The following is a 16,263-nucleotide window of genomic DNA, read 5'->3' on the forward strand; positions in this document are numbered from 1 at the left end:
AACCAAGATGCTGTTCCAAAAAGCAGGTGCCATCACAGAAAAGCAGCACTTCCATATCTCAGATTCTCCCATTTCATGGAAGTAGAGTACTACCAGCAGCTTCTCCTGGAACAAACAAGTCAGGTAGGTCAATTCTGGCTGGAAAATGTGCTTCTGGAGATATCTGGGCTCGAAACCATATAGGGCTTTATTGATCAAAAATTGCATTTTGATTGCATCTAAAAGCCAATGCAGGGCCTGTAGCATAGGTATCAATGTGCATTTGGTGACATGTGCCAGCCAACTAGCGGACCACTGCTTTTGGAACTAATTGCAGTTTCTGCATGGTCTTAAAAAGAAGCCTCATGTAGAATGCATTGCAGTAGTCCATATGGGTGGTGAGAAGAGCTGTGGTAGTCCAAACAAGAAGCATAACCATGAGTACTAACTCTACCTTTATTGTAAGGTTACATTAACAGAATCTTGCAAGACTGAAAGTATTTCCCCCCTCCTTTCTTTTTACTCCCTTGAAAACTAGGGAGGGCCCCTTCTGAAATGCTTCCCAAACCATCCCCCCTTCTGTGGGATGAGAAATCTTTTACATGCCAGTTATCCAGTCTGTGGCTCTTCCACCTGTCTCCCAAGGTCATTCCCACATACCATCACATCTGCTCCTGTAAAGCTGCAACTAGTATATCAACCAGAGGTGTGGAAAGGGAAAAGACTCCCCCTCCCCCTAGCCATGGTCTCCACTTATCAGCAGTGTCTATGAATCAAGGAGGACCCCAGAGTTGTAGTCCTGCTCCTATAGAGGTAATCCTTCCCCATCTAGGTGCAACACTGGGGCACATAGAGAGCCATGATACACAAGCATCAACTCCATCCTGCTTTGGTTCATTATCCAATAAAATAATCTAAATTAAACACTGCAGCGTTTTAGAACTCTGAAGAGTGCAGTGAGCCTCCTTTGCTTCAGCAACGAAAGAAGGAACCAAAGTGATCAAAGGAGTGGAAGGAAATTTGCCAAGTCAGGGCGGCAGTCAGTTTTACTACCCCTTCCAAACTAGTGGTTTTTGGTGTCATCCATGCATCGCTGATAATGTAAAGACTGTTGCAATTTATCATCACTGCTGTGGCAGTGTTATAAATCACTAGCATATAAGATCCCTTAGCCTGAGCACATTTTCTTCATACTGAGACACCAATGTGGAATGTGTCACTAAACAAAGAACTCAACAAATGGTCATTAATTATTTTATTTTTTTTTAGTACTGTGGAGATCTCAATTGAAAGGTACAATGAAAATAAAGTAAACAAAACATGGAAAAGAAAAGAGCACAAATGTAGTTTTATGTACATAAATACTGCCTTTTTTTTTACATTATTTATATATGCTAATCGCATTGTCAATCGGTTAAATAGCTTGCATTATTCCATATACAGCCTTGGTCTACACCATTTAGTAGCCACTTGAAATTTCAAAAAGCTAAAAAGAAGAGAAAAGAAGTGATAAATAACTACAAACTATTATCCAGTGATAGGAAGAACCATTTTCATTCAGCACTTCCTATAGAAAACAAAGGTGGTTGGTAAAAGGATCACGGCACACTAGTAGCAAAGGCAATATTCACAGGCTTCAGCATCTTCCAAATTATCTATAATGGCACAGAATTATAGAATACAATAATTTGTCAATAGTTTGCAAGCTAGGCCTGCTAGGGCACATGTTTGCAGAAATAATGTTGTGACTCAAACCACTGTTTGTAGGCTCAAATATGTACAACTGTGTAAAATAGGTCTTTACAGCTCATACCTGTAGCAGTATTCTCTTTAAAAAGAATGTAGGCATATACTATACTGAGAGCAGTTGATTATGCAGTACTTTAAGACAAAATAGAATCCTAACGTTTTGCCCATTTCTATCTTTCCCCCATCAGGGCAACTTTGTTTATGGTTTTTCTCCTCTGAACATTTGACTGTTATCTTGAATCAGCAGGTACCTCCGACACAGGACATTTTGCTTATTCCTTTTTCCTATCTGCTGCAATGTATTAGGAATTAACCTGTGACCTAAATGATTGTTCAGTGCAAAGATAATCCCATCTTAGGTAAGGGACTGAATTTAGACAAATCCCTAGGACTAAGATACTACTTGTGTGTGTGTGCACGCGTGTGTGCTTGCAAACACAGACACAAACACAAGTATGTGCATGTGCACCCATTCTGATTTGGTAATCAGCGTAAAAAATAAAGCATCTTGGAATTGTATAAATAGTAGGGACAAGAGGTTGCCTCTTAACAGAAAGTATAAAATTGCTCCAAGCTGAAACAGCAAAATGGTGAAAACCTCTGCCGGATGATGCCACGTGGGTTCCACGCACGACGTAGGAGTGCAGCATGCCTTCATGCAAATTGCTTCCTTGTCTGAATGTTATAGAGAATTAGAGAGTGGAACACTTGGCCCTGGTTGCCCCATCCCTTCCCTCCCACCAGAACAGAAATCCCATTTAGAAAAATAGTTACATATAAACACCCTGCGGATTTTTAAAAAAATGATAAATTCACCTATACTGTGCGTGTGTTGGTGTGTGCACACGTGCGAAAATATGGCAAATGCGGCTGCTGAAGAACACACAGTGAGAACACTTACTGAATTAAGTGTCTTGCAATTTACTGAATGTGTAGTAGCTTTGCCCACCTTATACTGTGCAGCCAGGTTGCCCCCCTCTTTTCCAGTGAGAGCAATAGGTGGCTACTCTATTTTCCAGAGTTAAGGTCTGGTGACGAGGGGTCGCTGTCTTGTTATAGGCACTAACCTTGAAAGAGAGCATACGTATCTATGGAGAGACATACCTGCATATGTCTATATCTATACATAGATATACATGTAATATATTTATAAACACTGATAGTTTAGCATAACTCTCCAGTGGAGCTTTGCTGACAAATACATCTCCTTCAAAGGCTGTAAACAAGTTGAAGAACAAATAATACAAATGGTTTGTTTCACTTTTTGCTAATCCTTGTATCTTTACCTTTACAGTCTCTGTCTGCTTTGCCCTTTTCATATTTCTCTTTGTTTGGCTTGGTAACACTATCATAGGAAGGGGGAGAGGTGGTAGACGAGCTCTCATCTGTTTTCTCTGGACTGGAACCCCCATTAAACCTATCGGCGGTCATGTCTTTGATTGGTAGGACATCGCCATCTCTGCATTTTTCTTTATTATACGTAGAAGTTACTTTTTTAACTTTCTGTTTTAGGAGGAAACGCCTGAAAGCCCGCTGAATGATGACAGCAGACACCTCCTCCTGCTTTCGTTTTAATGTGGTGGTAATTGGTTCATATGAAACTTTTGATGGATTGGCTGCCATGAATCGGTCTTCCATTTGCACTCTGAGTAAATCCATTTCTTCACTTTCTCCCAAAACACGCTTTGTAAAGGCAAACAAAATATCAAGGCAGTGAATTCTATCACCGCTCACCATGGGCAAGTCCATTGCAATTAGCTGTACATTGTTTGGCTTTGCAATCAGAAGAGGAGGATCCAGTGAAGCAGCAAAATCAGAAAGTTTACTATATTCTATGAATTGGGATGCATCTGGATCAAACTTTTCCCAGACTTCATAGAACATCTCAAAGTCATCCTCACTCAAAGGTTCAGCACTTTCTTCTGTAGCTACGCTGAAGTTCTCCAGAATGACAGCAATGTACATATTTACTACAACTAAAAAGGAGATGATAATGTAGCTGACAAAGAAGAAAATCCCAACGGAAGGATTGCCACAGTCTCCCTTGACCGAGCTTCCCGGGTGGTCTATCTCAGGGTCACAGTCTGGAGGCCCACTGTTCAGGATAGGTGCTAGCAAGCCATCCCAGCCAGCAGAGGTGGTGATCTGAAAGAGGCAGAGCATGCTGTTGCCAAAAGTTTCAAAGTTGAACAGGTCATCTATGCCAACTTCTCTCTTCACGTAGGCAAAGTTGGACATTCCAAAGATAGCGTAGATGAACATGACCAGAAAAAGGAGGAGACCAATGTTAAACAAGGCCGGAAGAGACATCATCAAGGCAAAAAGCAGGGTGCGGATCCCTTTTGCCCCCTTGATTAGACGCAGGATTCGACCTATCCTGGCAAGTCGAATCACTCTGAACAGGGTGGGCGATACAAAGTATTTCTCGATAATCTCTGCGAGGAACATTCCTGCAAAAGAAAAAATAATTAAAAGTGACACTTTTTTACAGCACACATTATTTCTCATTATTTTATAAAGCAAAACTTGGGCATTAAACACACATGAAAATTAAACCAAACTATTTTTTAATGATTCCTACATGTAACTGCTACATTAGTCCAAAGGGAAGAGGATATTGATTAGATGCTGAGGTGTGGAAGAAATTTAACAAGCAGTAAACTTAACAGTTAAGAAAAATAAAGACTGTTAATATTCATTATCTTAGGCAAATTCTAAAGCAATCTTGTAAACACAAGAAAATCTGTAAAAATTCTTTGGTTCACTGGATTACAATTTTAACATGTTTCAAATATATTGCTTTGACTGCTGTATAAACAGTATCTGTTGAGGATAGATAAAGAGGGAGGCAAACTTCTACTGACTCTTGGATTTATTTCATAAGCAACAATGCCCACATATTGTGCCCAATTCTTTGGGACAGTATTCACAAAGTTTTCTTGGCCTCATTATAGAAGTGATTCACTATTGCTTTTTCAGAATTTTTTTTTTTTTTTACTTCCTAGTCTAGCCTAGAACCCTGAGATTTCCTTCCAAATAAGGTTAATCCTTCTTAGCTTCTGAGGTTAGCCAAGTTTGGTTAGTTATTACTACCTGCCGAGGACGTAGTTTTACCTGACAAAAATCACAGCATCAATCCCAAAACACCCCACAAGTTGCCACAGTACTCCCTATTCTCTCAGATGACCCTTGTCTTTCTTCTAGGCAGAGGAACATGCTTTCAGGTAAGGCACTGGCCTTAGCCACCCATTGCCGAGATCTACACAAGGCCTATTCACGCTGTTAGAAATATAGATTATGCTTCTTTTGCTTTGCAGCATGCATGCCAACTTTTTAAAAAAGATGCATCCCAACTTTTTTTAAAAAATCAAAAGGATCTTTTAAAAAATAAAGAGGGCCAAAGAGCATGGTGGACACCTAGGGAGGTGCTGGTGGGCAAACTGGGTCTTCAGTACTTAAAATAATGATTGTCCTATCTGAATGTACTTCAGATTCTCTTTCTCAACTGATGGAAATGCTGTCTAATACATGGAGAGTGAGAGAGTTTGATGTAGTGGTTAAGGCACCAAGCTAGAGCCTGGGAGACTGTGAGTTCTAGTTCCACCTTAGGCACAAGGCCAACTTGGTGACCTTGGGCCAGTCACTCTTTCTCAGCCCTAGGAAGGAGGTAATGGCAAACCACTTCTGAAAAATCTTGCCAAGAAAACTGCAGGAACTTCTCCAGGCAGTTGCCAAGAGTCAAGACTGACTCAAAGGCACCCAAAAAAACAAAACAAAACAAAAATGACCTTATGTTCCTTCATCCTGTATTTTGTCTCATGCACTCTCTTCATATGCCTTTTTCACTCTTATTATTATAAAACTTCAATTGCATGTAGCATGAGCTGACTCAAATATAATGCCAAACCATAGAACTTCTTTCCTTTTACCTGTCCTCTGATTTACTTACCTCCCTTTTAAAACAAGCTGTTTAACTGGGTTGCAAGATGTTCAAACCACAATCTACCCATCAGGTGTATTGGCAGATTATGGTTGACACTAGGCCAAAAGTAATTTGAGAATTACAGCATATGAGACGGGGAAGGAGGAGAATTCCAACCCTTATGCTTGTTTATTAGAGTATAAGATGAACTCTGTTGGATCAGGATGATGATCTATGTAATATATAATATACTACTCTATGTCACACAAGGACCAGTCAGATGCATCACTAACCCCCCACTATTGTTTGCTAGTAGCTGCCAATTTAAGATATGCTGCCTGTGATTCAATACATGTGATACAGCTGCTAACAACCCTGCCCTCCATGAATTTCTCTTGTTTGCACTTAAATCCAACAAAAGTGTATATTTGAAGTCTGGCATTTTTGTGTGTGTCAATATGTATATCATTTGGGGCATACTTATATTTACTTGTATTTGCCAATTACTATTAACTCTCGTTTTCATTATACATAAAACAATCCTGTTACTGAACCAGGAATCTAAAAAAAATTAATACATGACTTTAGTGAATCAAATTACAAACCTATTATTGAATTAGAAATCTAATGCAATTTATTAAATAACTTTAGTCGTCATTTATTTTTGGAAACAAATGGTTCTTACCTACAATGGAGAGAATGACAACAACAAAATCAAAAATATTCCAGCCAATGGTGAAATAATAATGACGAAGTGAAATCAGTTTGAGTATACATTCCCCAGTGAAAAGAACTATGAACACCAGGTTAATCCTAGATAAAATAATTTCCATTTCTTTACTTTGGTCATCTGTTTCAACCATCATAGTGACCATATTAAGGCATATAAGAATCATGATACTGATGTCAAAGGCTTGTTTTGTTACAAAGTCAAAGACTATTCCTTGAAATTTATTCTGTAAAAACAAAAACAAAAAATGTTAATAATGCAAAAATACTTTTCTTTACAATTGGATTCAAGATTTTTTCCCCCTTCCTCTTTACTTCTTATTAATGTTCAGGCCCTCTTCTTTTGGGAACTGACCAATATATTAAGCAGGAGAAAATCAAGGAAAAAAAATCAAATCTTGAACCCAAATCCCAAATTTGATAACACAATCTACAATTTCATATATTTCACTTTCCAGATATAATTACAGTAAGTTCACTCTATATTATTTTAATCAAAATGTTAAGAGTTGGAAAGCATGATCTGAGAACAGAAAATATATGAGGTAGAAATCCTTACCCCTGGTCTTGGTATGGGCTTTTGTGGCTTTTTGGAGCCCAACTTTTTCATTGCATTATAATACTTCTTCTGTTCCTCTGTCATAAAAATGTCCTGTCCTCCAAAGTAAAGAGATAAATCAAAACTAGTTACATAAGATGTTTGCAGACTGATTTATGTAATGATGGATAAACACATTTTAATGCACTGATCATAACACCATATAATCACAGATCTGTATTACTCCAGCATCATATCATGGCCACAGTCTATTTCCAGACCAAATACTGTATAAAGAACTGGTTTTGATATTTAAGACCTGGAAGTGTCTTAAGAATTTATTTCCATACAATACCATATACACTGAATAACCCTTTCTATCTGGTCTTGCCTTTCAAAATATGGCAATAGGTATACAGGATATGATTTCTTTTTTTGGTTATGGGATCAAAGAATATATGCCCATTCTTGCTGGTATTTTCATTCACTCTACCAATGTAGCTTTCTATAGCAGATTTGGAGGTGGAAGGAGGGAGGACAATTAATGCTTTCTCTTTTCTAGTTTTGCTGCTGGATCATTTTAATAGATTGGCTGTAATGTTTTTGTTGTTTCTAGTTGCTGAAGTTTAGTTTTGTTAGCTGTCCAGGGAATATCTATAAATACAGGATATCATTATTTTAGATCAGGATAGGCTGAAGCCCCCCTGACAGAGCAGGTTTATAGTCTAGGAAAGTCTCTCTCCTCATCTGTCTTTGTATCTCCCAGTGCCAAGAAGCACATTTGCAGAATTATGCCTACTGTACCAAGCAGCAATCTTTCTGAAAAGCTTAAATACAGCCACAATTAGTTATGCCTTGGTTGTGTTAAGATTACAGTACTGCAATATGCTGTATGTGAAACTATCTTTGAAGAGTGTCCCAAAGCAATTAATGCAAAATGTAGCAACTTGACTGTTAAACTGTGCATAATTCCAGGAACGTATTATGCTTATGCCGAAAGAATTGCATTAGTTGCAGCTGTCATATGGGCACTATTCAAGGCAGAGAGTTTAATTTTTAATGCTCTGGGTGGCTTAGGGCCTCGTTATCTGTACGACTGCCTCTCTTGTTATGAACCTGTTTGGACATTAACGTCTGCAGGAGAGGCCTTTTATGGATAACATTACTTTAGAAGCCCCCTGTTGTGTGTGGAACAGGGTCTTCCCATGCATCACTCCCTAGTTACGGAATGCATACTCCTAAGAGTTGTTATGAGCCTCTCTTCTCCCTCTGCCTTTAGAAAAGGAGTTAGAATTCACTTCCTCAACCAGGCCTTTTTATTGTTTTCTATGGTTCAAACATTTATATGTCTATTTCAATTATGCTTTGATTTGTTGATCCCATTTTAGTTTTCGTTTTGTGCTGTTACCCATCCTGATCATCCTTTCAAATAACAAATATTAAATAAATACATCTACTTCCCTCCTATGAAATTAACATTCCAAATACAAACAGACAATTGTTAGTAAAAGTTGCCAAAACTAGAACACATGCTGGACTGAACTACAAAGTCCTGATCCCCTGTCAGTCATGAAACTTAAACTACAACTTTGGACAAGGAATATTTTCTCAAGCTGTTGTGTTGGATTATGGTCAGGCCCCCCAGTGAAAAGATGAAATATAGTAACATTATTTAGAAGAAATTAATTTTATCTACACTTAGTTCCCTACATTTTTTTTTCTGTTTTGTCAGTGTGTACATAAAAACTTCTATTTTCTTTACCTTCATATTGGTTCCTGCATTATAGTAAAAATGTTGAAAGTTAAGCTGGTATTTGGGAAGGAGGATTATAAGTAAAAAAGAAATAAACTTATGATGTTGACATTACTATAGCAAGCTCAGAAACTATAGCTATAGAAACTCAGGACAGATTACACAGTAGTATTTATGTAAATATTTAAATATATATTGTTCTAACACTTTAAGGGAGTTTCTTATGTTTTTTTTTAATTGTAGATTTTACTTCCAGAGCATAGAGAAAATACTTTAAATACTTATCTTCTTTTTTTGCTGATTGAAATTATCTATGATGACACCAATGAAAAGGTTTAAGGTAAAAAATGATCCAAAGATGATGAAGATAACAAAATAAAGATACATATACAAGTTGTCCTCATAATACGGTTGTTCTTCTACCTACAAGCCATAAAACATTACAGTATCTCAGTACAAGCACTTAAGACAGGCAGTCATCAAATTCCTTTGTAACACAGCAATTCAGTGTAAATTAGGAGAAAAGACGTATCTGTTCCTATTTCTATCAATGCTGTGAACGTATACTTCAATCCAGCAGAAATTCTCCCACACTCAGGATTGATGGAACCTGCCAGGTTTTCACATAGTCCTGTTCTCCCCACTATAATCTATAGCATCCTATCCTTAGCAGTTCTGGAGGGCCTCCCAATTCTTCCAAGATTTCCAGAAGTGATGGGGTCAAAATAGGAAAAGGGGAAATCAGCAAAGATCACTTCCCATCTCATTCCACTGCAGAAATGTTTTATGCATCAAAAACCTCCATAGATGGTAGAAACCTTTCCATCTGCAGGAAGACAATTCTGGATCCAAGCTGCTAAATTCAAATGTCTTTCAGTTCATAATTCCTGTGAAACTTATCAACTACAGAAATCCCAGAAATACTTTGTGTTTATTAACAAATGGAATTTTTAGCAAATGAAAATTCATGAATTATAGAATACAACATATACAGTTATAAACCAGAAACATTTCTCTGTGTTTAATTGAATATGAAATGCTACTTACATCCCGTGAATCAACAGCTGCATACATAATATCCATCCATCCTTTAAAAGTAGCCTAAACAGAGTCAGAATGAGTAAAGGTTCAGTAGAGATACAAACATGCAATGTGGAAAACGCATTTAAAATCGTACTTAAAGAAGTCCTGTTGAAATCAATGGAACGTAACTTAATCATGAGGAAATATTAGGGATGTATAAAATGTTCCATGCATGAATCAAAATATGAATCTTTCAGCTGTTTTATTCAGGGCAGAAGTGCAGAGGTGTGGGGAACAGGGATAAAGCCAAGGATTCTGGCAGCTAAAAGGAGAAAGAAGAAGGGTGATTATGAAGTTGATGGGTAGGCAAGGCTGGTGGAGCATGCTGCATGGCAACACTGGCAGAAGTAGCTGCTGGTGGGCACGTCCACGGAATATGCATGCTGGGACATTGGCAGTAGCTGAGGGGATGGGATATAATGCACTGGGGACATTGGAGGCAGCTGATAGGAGAGAGTGAAGGAAAGTGCCAGGAAGATGAAGAATGGTGCACTGGGAACAGCTAATGGAAGGAGGACAGAAACAAGTGAAGCCTTTGCCCTGTTCATCATCCCCAGATTACATTTGGCTGAAACTAGAACCAAAACATTTGGGTTCTATGGAACCACTATTCATCTGGAATGATTCAACAGAATCTAAAAACATGATGGTTTGTTCCAGATTTGAAATAAAACATTTTTCCTAATTTTGTGCACATTGCACCAAGTATTGCAGGGCTCTCAGATGTAGGCTGCAACAATCCAGATTAAATCCAGATTCTACTTGAATGGCAGCAAAGAGTTAGGGGTTTCTGGATTTCTGTGCTGCTATCCAGTGGCCATCTGAATTTGTGCAGCCCATCTGAGATTCTGAAGTTTAAATCCAATAAAAAAAGTATTAAATGTAGTGATTCTATTTTTGCCACATAAATACAAGAAATATTGATACAAACATTTGAGAAAGGAGTTGAGTCAGTACTTTATAGCTGAGCCTTGCATTCTGATGTGTTACAGAAGGAGGTGTGAGCTGATACAATAATACTGGACTGGAGCTAATGCAAAGGGAAATTAAAAAAAGGTGCCCTCATTAGAATGATAGGGCTAAGTGTGTATTTACTTCCTGAGCTTGACTGGCAGTAAGAATTGGTGCTACTGAACTAGTGTACTTAGTACACTACACTGATGTGTTTAGTATATTTCACTGAATATATTTTTGGTGTAGTGATGGAATTGCTGGATTAGGACTGGGGAAATCAAGTCTCTCTCAGCCACAGAGCTTGCACTGGATAACTTTGAGTCAACTATTTTCTCTTCGCCCAACCTATCTAAAAAGGTACTGTAGTTGTGGGGGTAAAAAGAAAAACACTCTTGACATCTAGAGGAAGGGCTATCAAGGTAGCAGTAATAATATCCTGCATAACAGAGTAAGTTTTGAAGATAAGAAGGGCAGATGGATCACCACAGAAATGGTAATACTGATGAAACTTTATGCTGTATACCTGAACTCACTCTCTTCTTAGTGGTGGGCTAATCTTGTGCAAGCAAGAACGATGATTGGACATTTCCAATCCAACTGTATGAGACTCCGTGTGTCCTTAAGCGTTTGCCTGTACAACAGAGAACATTGTGGCTACAGCAGCAGCCAGGATCAGCTTATCATTAGAGTTAGCTAACAATGGTAGACGAGGCATGTGGGATCTCCCCATCATGATCCACTGGAATTGTTTCAGTGTTGCATTTCCTGTGGGAGTCACTAAAGGCACTTGCAATGCTGTCAGGGAGCTGTATTATTTTGAAAATGGCTTACCACGTATGACTCTGCCTCCTTTGAATTCTATACTTCATCCTTCTCTAACCTGGCCTTTAATTTCTACAAGCAAACCTCCCCAGGAAGGGAATAGATTGACAACACCTATAATAACTCTTCTTTCTTATAATAAACCCTATATCCAATGGAGTGGCATCTAGAGAAGGGCACCATCAAATAGTGTAATCATGCTAAATCAGGGAATGTTTTACTTGCAGGAATTCCAGTGTGAACATGGAACAACAGTGCATATGACAGCTTCACTAGTACTTTTCATACTGGAGCCTATTTCAAGCAAGCATCACTGGAACTTATAAGGAGCTTTAGACTGAAGGTAATGAACGTAGATTATTTGCATAGCTATTATTATAGGCAGTGTGGTTAAAAAAAATACTTACAACTTGAAGCAGAGCAAGATAACCAGCTCCAACGTTATCAAAGTTAACTTTCACATTTTTCCACCGGGCTTGCTGATTGTTGTGTATGAGCTCATCACATTCAGTTTTATTGTTGACATCACTGACGTTGAACATTTCACCCGTTGTGGTATTAACACAATGGTAGAACTTGCCAGCAAAGAGATTTACACCCATGATGCTAAAGATCAGCCAAAATATGAGGCAAACCAGAAGCACATTCATAATGGAGGGAATTGCTCCAACAAGGGCATTAACAACCACCTAGGGTACATATTGAAGAGGGAAAAAAAGGGAGGGGGAGGAAGAAGCCCTGATTTATTTTTTGCAACTGAAGCTGTTTATATACACAGTTGTGTATGGAAAATAGTACACATGTCATAGTGTGAAAGGTAAAGTTTACCCTCCCACCCAAAAGACAAAGCAGAAACTAGATGCTACAAAAAGTTTTAAAAAAATGAAAACCTGGTAAGATGGAATCATAACATTTGTGTGCACTAAGGAGAAAGAAAGAAAGAAAAGAAAGAAAGAAAAAGGTTACATTCCAAGAACATAACTGGTAAAAAGTACAAAACATATGTCTGTTAAGTAATGGCTGAAACAAGAACATAAATATGGAAAATACATGAAGCTACAGCTTGGGCTTCAGGAAATTAGTAAAAAGACAAGAAAAGACAACAAGATAGCTCAAACTAACAATTTAGGGAGAGATAAATGACAATTTGGTTAACTGCAGCCAATCTGGGGGTCTTCTTGGACTCGCAGCTCCTGTTCAATAAGCAGGAGGCAACTGTGGCCAGGAAGGCCTTTGCACAGGTCCATCTGCTGCACCAGTTGCATCCTTTCCTGCATCAGGAGGCCCTTCAGACAGTCACTCATGCACTAGGCACCCCACAGCTCGACTAGTACAATGTGCTCTACATGGGGCTGCCCTTGAAAACCACTTGGAAGCTTCAGCTGGTCCACTCTGCTTTTGGGTGTGATTCAAGGTGCTGGTTATGACCTATAAAGCTATACATGGCAGAGGGCCTGGTTATTTGAGGGACTGCTTCTCTACCGTGGTGTCTGCCTGGCTGATATGAGCTGACAGGATTGGCATGCTCTGGGTTCCTTTGATCAACTGGTGTTATTTATGAGGACCCAGGAAGTGTGGCTTCTCTGTTGCAGTGCCTGCCCTCTAGAATGAGTTCCCACTGAGATCTGGGTGGCTCTCACCGGAGGGAGTTCCAGACGGCTGTAAAATCTGGCTGTTCTTCCAGTCCTTAGGCTGGGATGGAGCCCCTCACTGGGTACTTCTTTCCCATTTCAATATTTATTAATTTGGATAATCAAACATTTTAAAATTCAACTTTTTTTGTGTATACAACATAAACATCTTGGTTTACAAAATTTATTTTTTGTGGTTCAAAGTACATGTATTGTAGCCTTCCATACTGATATTCACACACATGTACACACATCCCGAATACCTGTAGAATGTTCTAACACTTGAAATGTAACAGTGTTAACTAACAAATATGCAAGCACTAAAGTTGGCTTAAACAATTTATGGAGGACATCTCAAAGAAGGTAGTAGAAAGATTTTTTTTTTTTTTAAATGCTTATGACCATGGCATGCAATAGTACTGAAAAAAGCCCAACATTTCTGCACTAATATATCCTTGCTTATATTGCAAAAACAGACTTCTTTCATGAACATATTAATTCCAAGTTCATTTCATGGCATCTCACCCTCATTCCTTCAAATCGTGACAGAGCTCTTAAAGGTCTCAACGCTCTTAGTGTTCGAAGTGATTTAATGGCCCCTAATTCAGAATAGCCTAGTGCATTGGCTATTAAACTAACCAATGAAACCTGTAAGAAAAAAAAAAAAATGTATCATTAGCATTTCATTAGATATTATGAACAAAGTTCAGATATTCACAGAACATATTTTGAGTGGGATTCCACAGGCCCCAAATGGACCTTCAAGTTGCCTGGAATGGATGGGCCAGGACACAAAACTGAGACCCAAAGTCCCACAGCCTGTGTTCCACCAAGCCAGACTCTTAAGTGTATCTTGTTGCCTTCTATGTGCCTGACAGTTTCTTCCTTTTGTACTCTTAGTTGCTTGGCCTCAGAGCAGATCTGACTTAAACTGCACCTCCAACCCAAGGTCCTAACTCTGACCACAGAGACTTGAGAGCGATCATTTTGGTTCACATGAGCTTTTCTTCAGTACTGTCAAATAAAAACAGTATGATTTTCTGCATGCAAGGACATATTTTACTCCTGAAACATATTTTCAGCCTTCCTCTGCTGGAAAACATAGTTCCATGTATAGTTCTAGACACTACAGACAATCAGAGGTAGATTAGTATTATTTCCTGTTACTTCTATTATAGATGCTGAGAAACAAATTACTTTATCTGCAGTAAGGTTGTAAGAATCAGTGTAACCACTGTTGAATATTCTGTTCAGGTCAAGTTCAGCAAGAATTTTTGTTTCCTGGAAAAACTGCTTTAAGAGTTTGAGGATGAGTCTGAAGGACTTCTATGAGAAAAAATAAAGTAATTAAGGTATGTATTACTTTACATATGTAGCTGTTTTTTCTTTGTGTTTACTCAAAAGGAAGCACAGAAGTAATCATTTGGAGCAGGTTCCTAGCATAGGATCTGGAAGACTTTAAACATTTGTTCTTTCCTTTTAGTCTTGATCAGGATCACTCTTCTCCTACATCTGCAAGCTATACTGTCAAAAAGTGAGGTTTTTTATTTAACTGAAATCAGCTAAAATAAAAGTATTCCTAACAACCATTCCAATAAACTAGTACTTACCCCCAAATAATAACAAAACATGTTATTTTGCTTGCATGCATTTCAATTATGCTTATATTTCTTATTCCTTTTGATTTCTCTTCCATACTGCTAAAGGAGGGCCTCTAGCTTTAGGGGTAGAAAGCCTAACCCAGCCTTCCTTAACTTGGTGCCCTCCCCCTCCCCCCCCACCCCCTCTCCCATCCTACCATAACTGGTATAATGGACTATGCGAATAACCTTGAGGAAGAGGAAGAGCTACAGTCTAGACAACAGTCAGATAAGAGAAATCTGAGGCCAAACCAGAAATGTAATTTGAGAAAGCATCTCAAAGTTGACCCTCCCTAGTTCCTCGAACTACTCCCTGGAACATAAAGGCAGGGAGGGGGGAAGCACTTTCAGATCTGCAAGATTCTGTTACTGTAACCTTGCAATAAATGTAGTATTAGTATTCATAATTTTTGTTTCCTGGTCTGCACTACCTCGAAGGGTTGAGACTGGTTACATCTAGTTAAATCCACTTGAACAAGATAGCACTAATACATGTGCTATTGGTCCCTTCTTTTGCTTTTTTTTTTTTTTTTTTTGCATACTCACATACTTCCAGACTAGGTTTTATCATTGCCCTGACTCAGAAACAGAATTTTTGAATAAGTTAAACTATTTTCCTCCATTTTTAATCCTTAATTATTCTTTTCTTCTAGTAAGGAGGAAAGATGAAATAGTTGCTCAGTGCTTTTTGACCAACAGAGCTAGTACAACAAGACCTCCTTGCTAGGGAATGTGGAAAGGTTTAGGAAGAGAAATCAGCTATACTAATTTGGGGGTCCTGACAGTACCTCCCTCACCCAGCCAATTTAATGCATAGAGTTAATTGTTATAATTCCCATATCAACAGGGGTTAGGAAGGAAAATAACGTTTTAGGATATATTTGTCCTTTCAAACTAGGCAGATCATTCATTTTCAGAATCAAATATGAAAATATAATAAAAGGAAATTAGTTTCTCTGTGTGCATCTGTGTATATGTAACTTTGTGTGAGTGTGTGTGTGTGTGTTTCTCTTTCATCAATTTCTAACCTAGTCAATTTGTTGTTAAAATAAATCCCCAAAAGAGGCATATTTAACGTTCAATAGAGAAAGAACTTTTAAATACAGTGACAGCAATTACTGATTTCATCATGCTCCCTTCAAAATTGTGGATTTCTTCTTGGATATTACAGAAATTATTTATTGCCTTGCTGTTCACTTTTCTTTCACCATGGAATGAGACAGAAAACAAGAAAGCAACACGAGGGGGAAAAACATAAACTGAGAATATTAAAATCTAATCTACCTATATCAGTTAACCAACATGAGGGGAAGAGCACTCCCAAGCAAGATGGGAGGTAGGGCAGAAAGGAGGTGGTATTTATCTCCCAACCTGCTCAAGCTACCTCAGGGTGAGAACTAAACCTAACTTTTCAGTCTTAATTATGTAGGTACTGAATCTTGTCCCCTTTAAAGTCATGACTG

At 38.3% G+C, this 16,263-nt stretch overlaps 1 protein-coding gene across 17 annotated transcripts in view; it reads right to left on the reverse strand.

Moving 5' to 3' along the window:
• Nucleotides 1-1,233: 1,233 nt before the first annotated feature.
• LOC103055904 (sodium channel protein type 2 subunit alpha) overlaps nucleotides 1,234-16,263 on the reverse strand; it is a 61,292-nt gene continuing 46,262 nt past the window's right edge. For 11 of the 17 annotated variants that reach the window (XM_088146680.1, XM_088146675.1, XM_088146672.1 and 8 more), the window contains exons 20-26: nucleotides 13,686-13,808; nucleotides 11,937-12,218; nucleotides 9,718-9,771; nucleotides 8,956-9,093; nucleotides 6,939-7,043; nucleotides 6,336-6,606; nucleotides 1,234-4,178 (exon numbers count right to left, since the gene is read on the reverse strand). In XM_088146680.1, the coding sequence (XP_088002806.1) occupies nucleotides 2,986-4,178; nucleotides 6,336-6,606; nucleotides 6,939-7,043; nucleotides 8,956-9,093; nucleotides 9,718-9,771; nucleotides 11,937-12,218; nucleotides 13,686-13,808 (2,166 nt within the window). In that variant the 3' untranslated portion in view covers nucleotides 1,234-2,985. Of the gene's footprint in view, nucleotides 4,179-6,335; nucleotides 6,607-6,938; nucleotides 7,044-8,951; nucleotides 9,094-9,713; nucleotides 9,772-11,936; nucleotides 12,219-13,685; nucleotides 13,809-16,263 lie in introns of all 17 variants that reach the window. The other 6 variants (XM_088146685.1, XM_088146677.1, XM_088146686.1 and 3 more) reach the window with 3 other exon arrangements.

The sequence above is a fragment of the Python bivittatus genome, unplaced genomic scaffold (assembly GCF_059951505.1).
Source record: "Python bivittatus isolate LINGU-HERP-01145 unplaced genomic scaffold, Pbiv_v1 ctg000480_np1212, whole genome shotgun sequence".
Lineage (NCBI taxonomy): Eukaryota > Metazoa > Chordata > Lepidosauria > Squamata > Pythonidae > Python > Python bivittatus.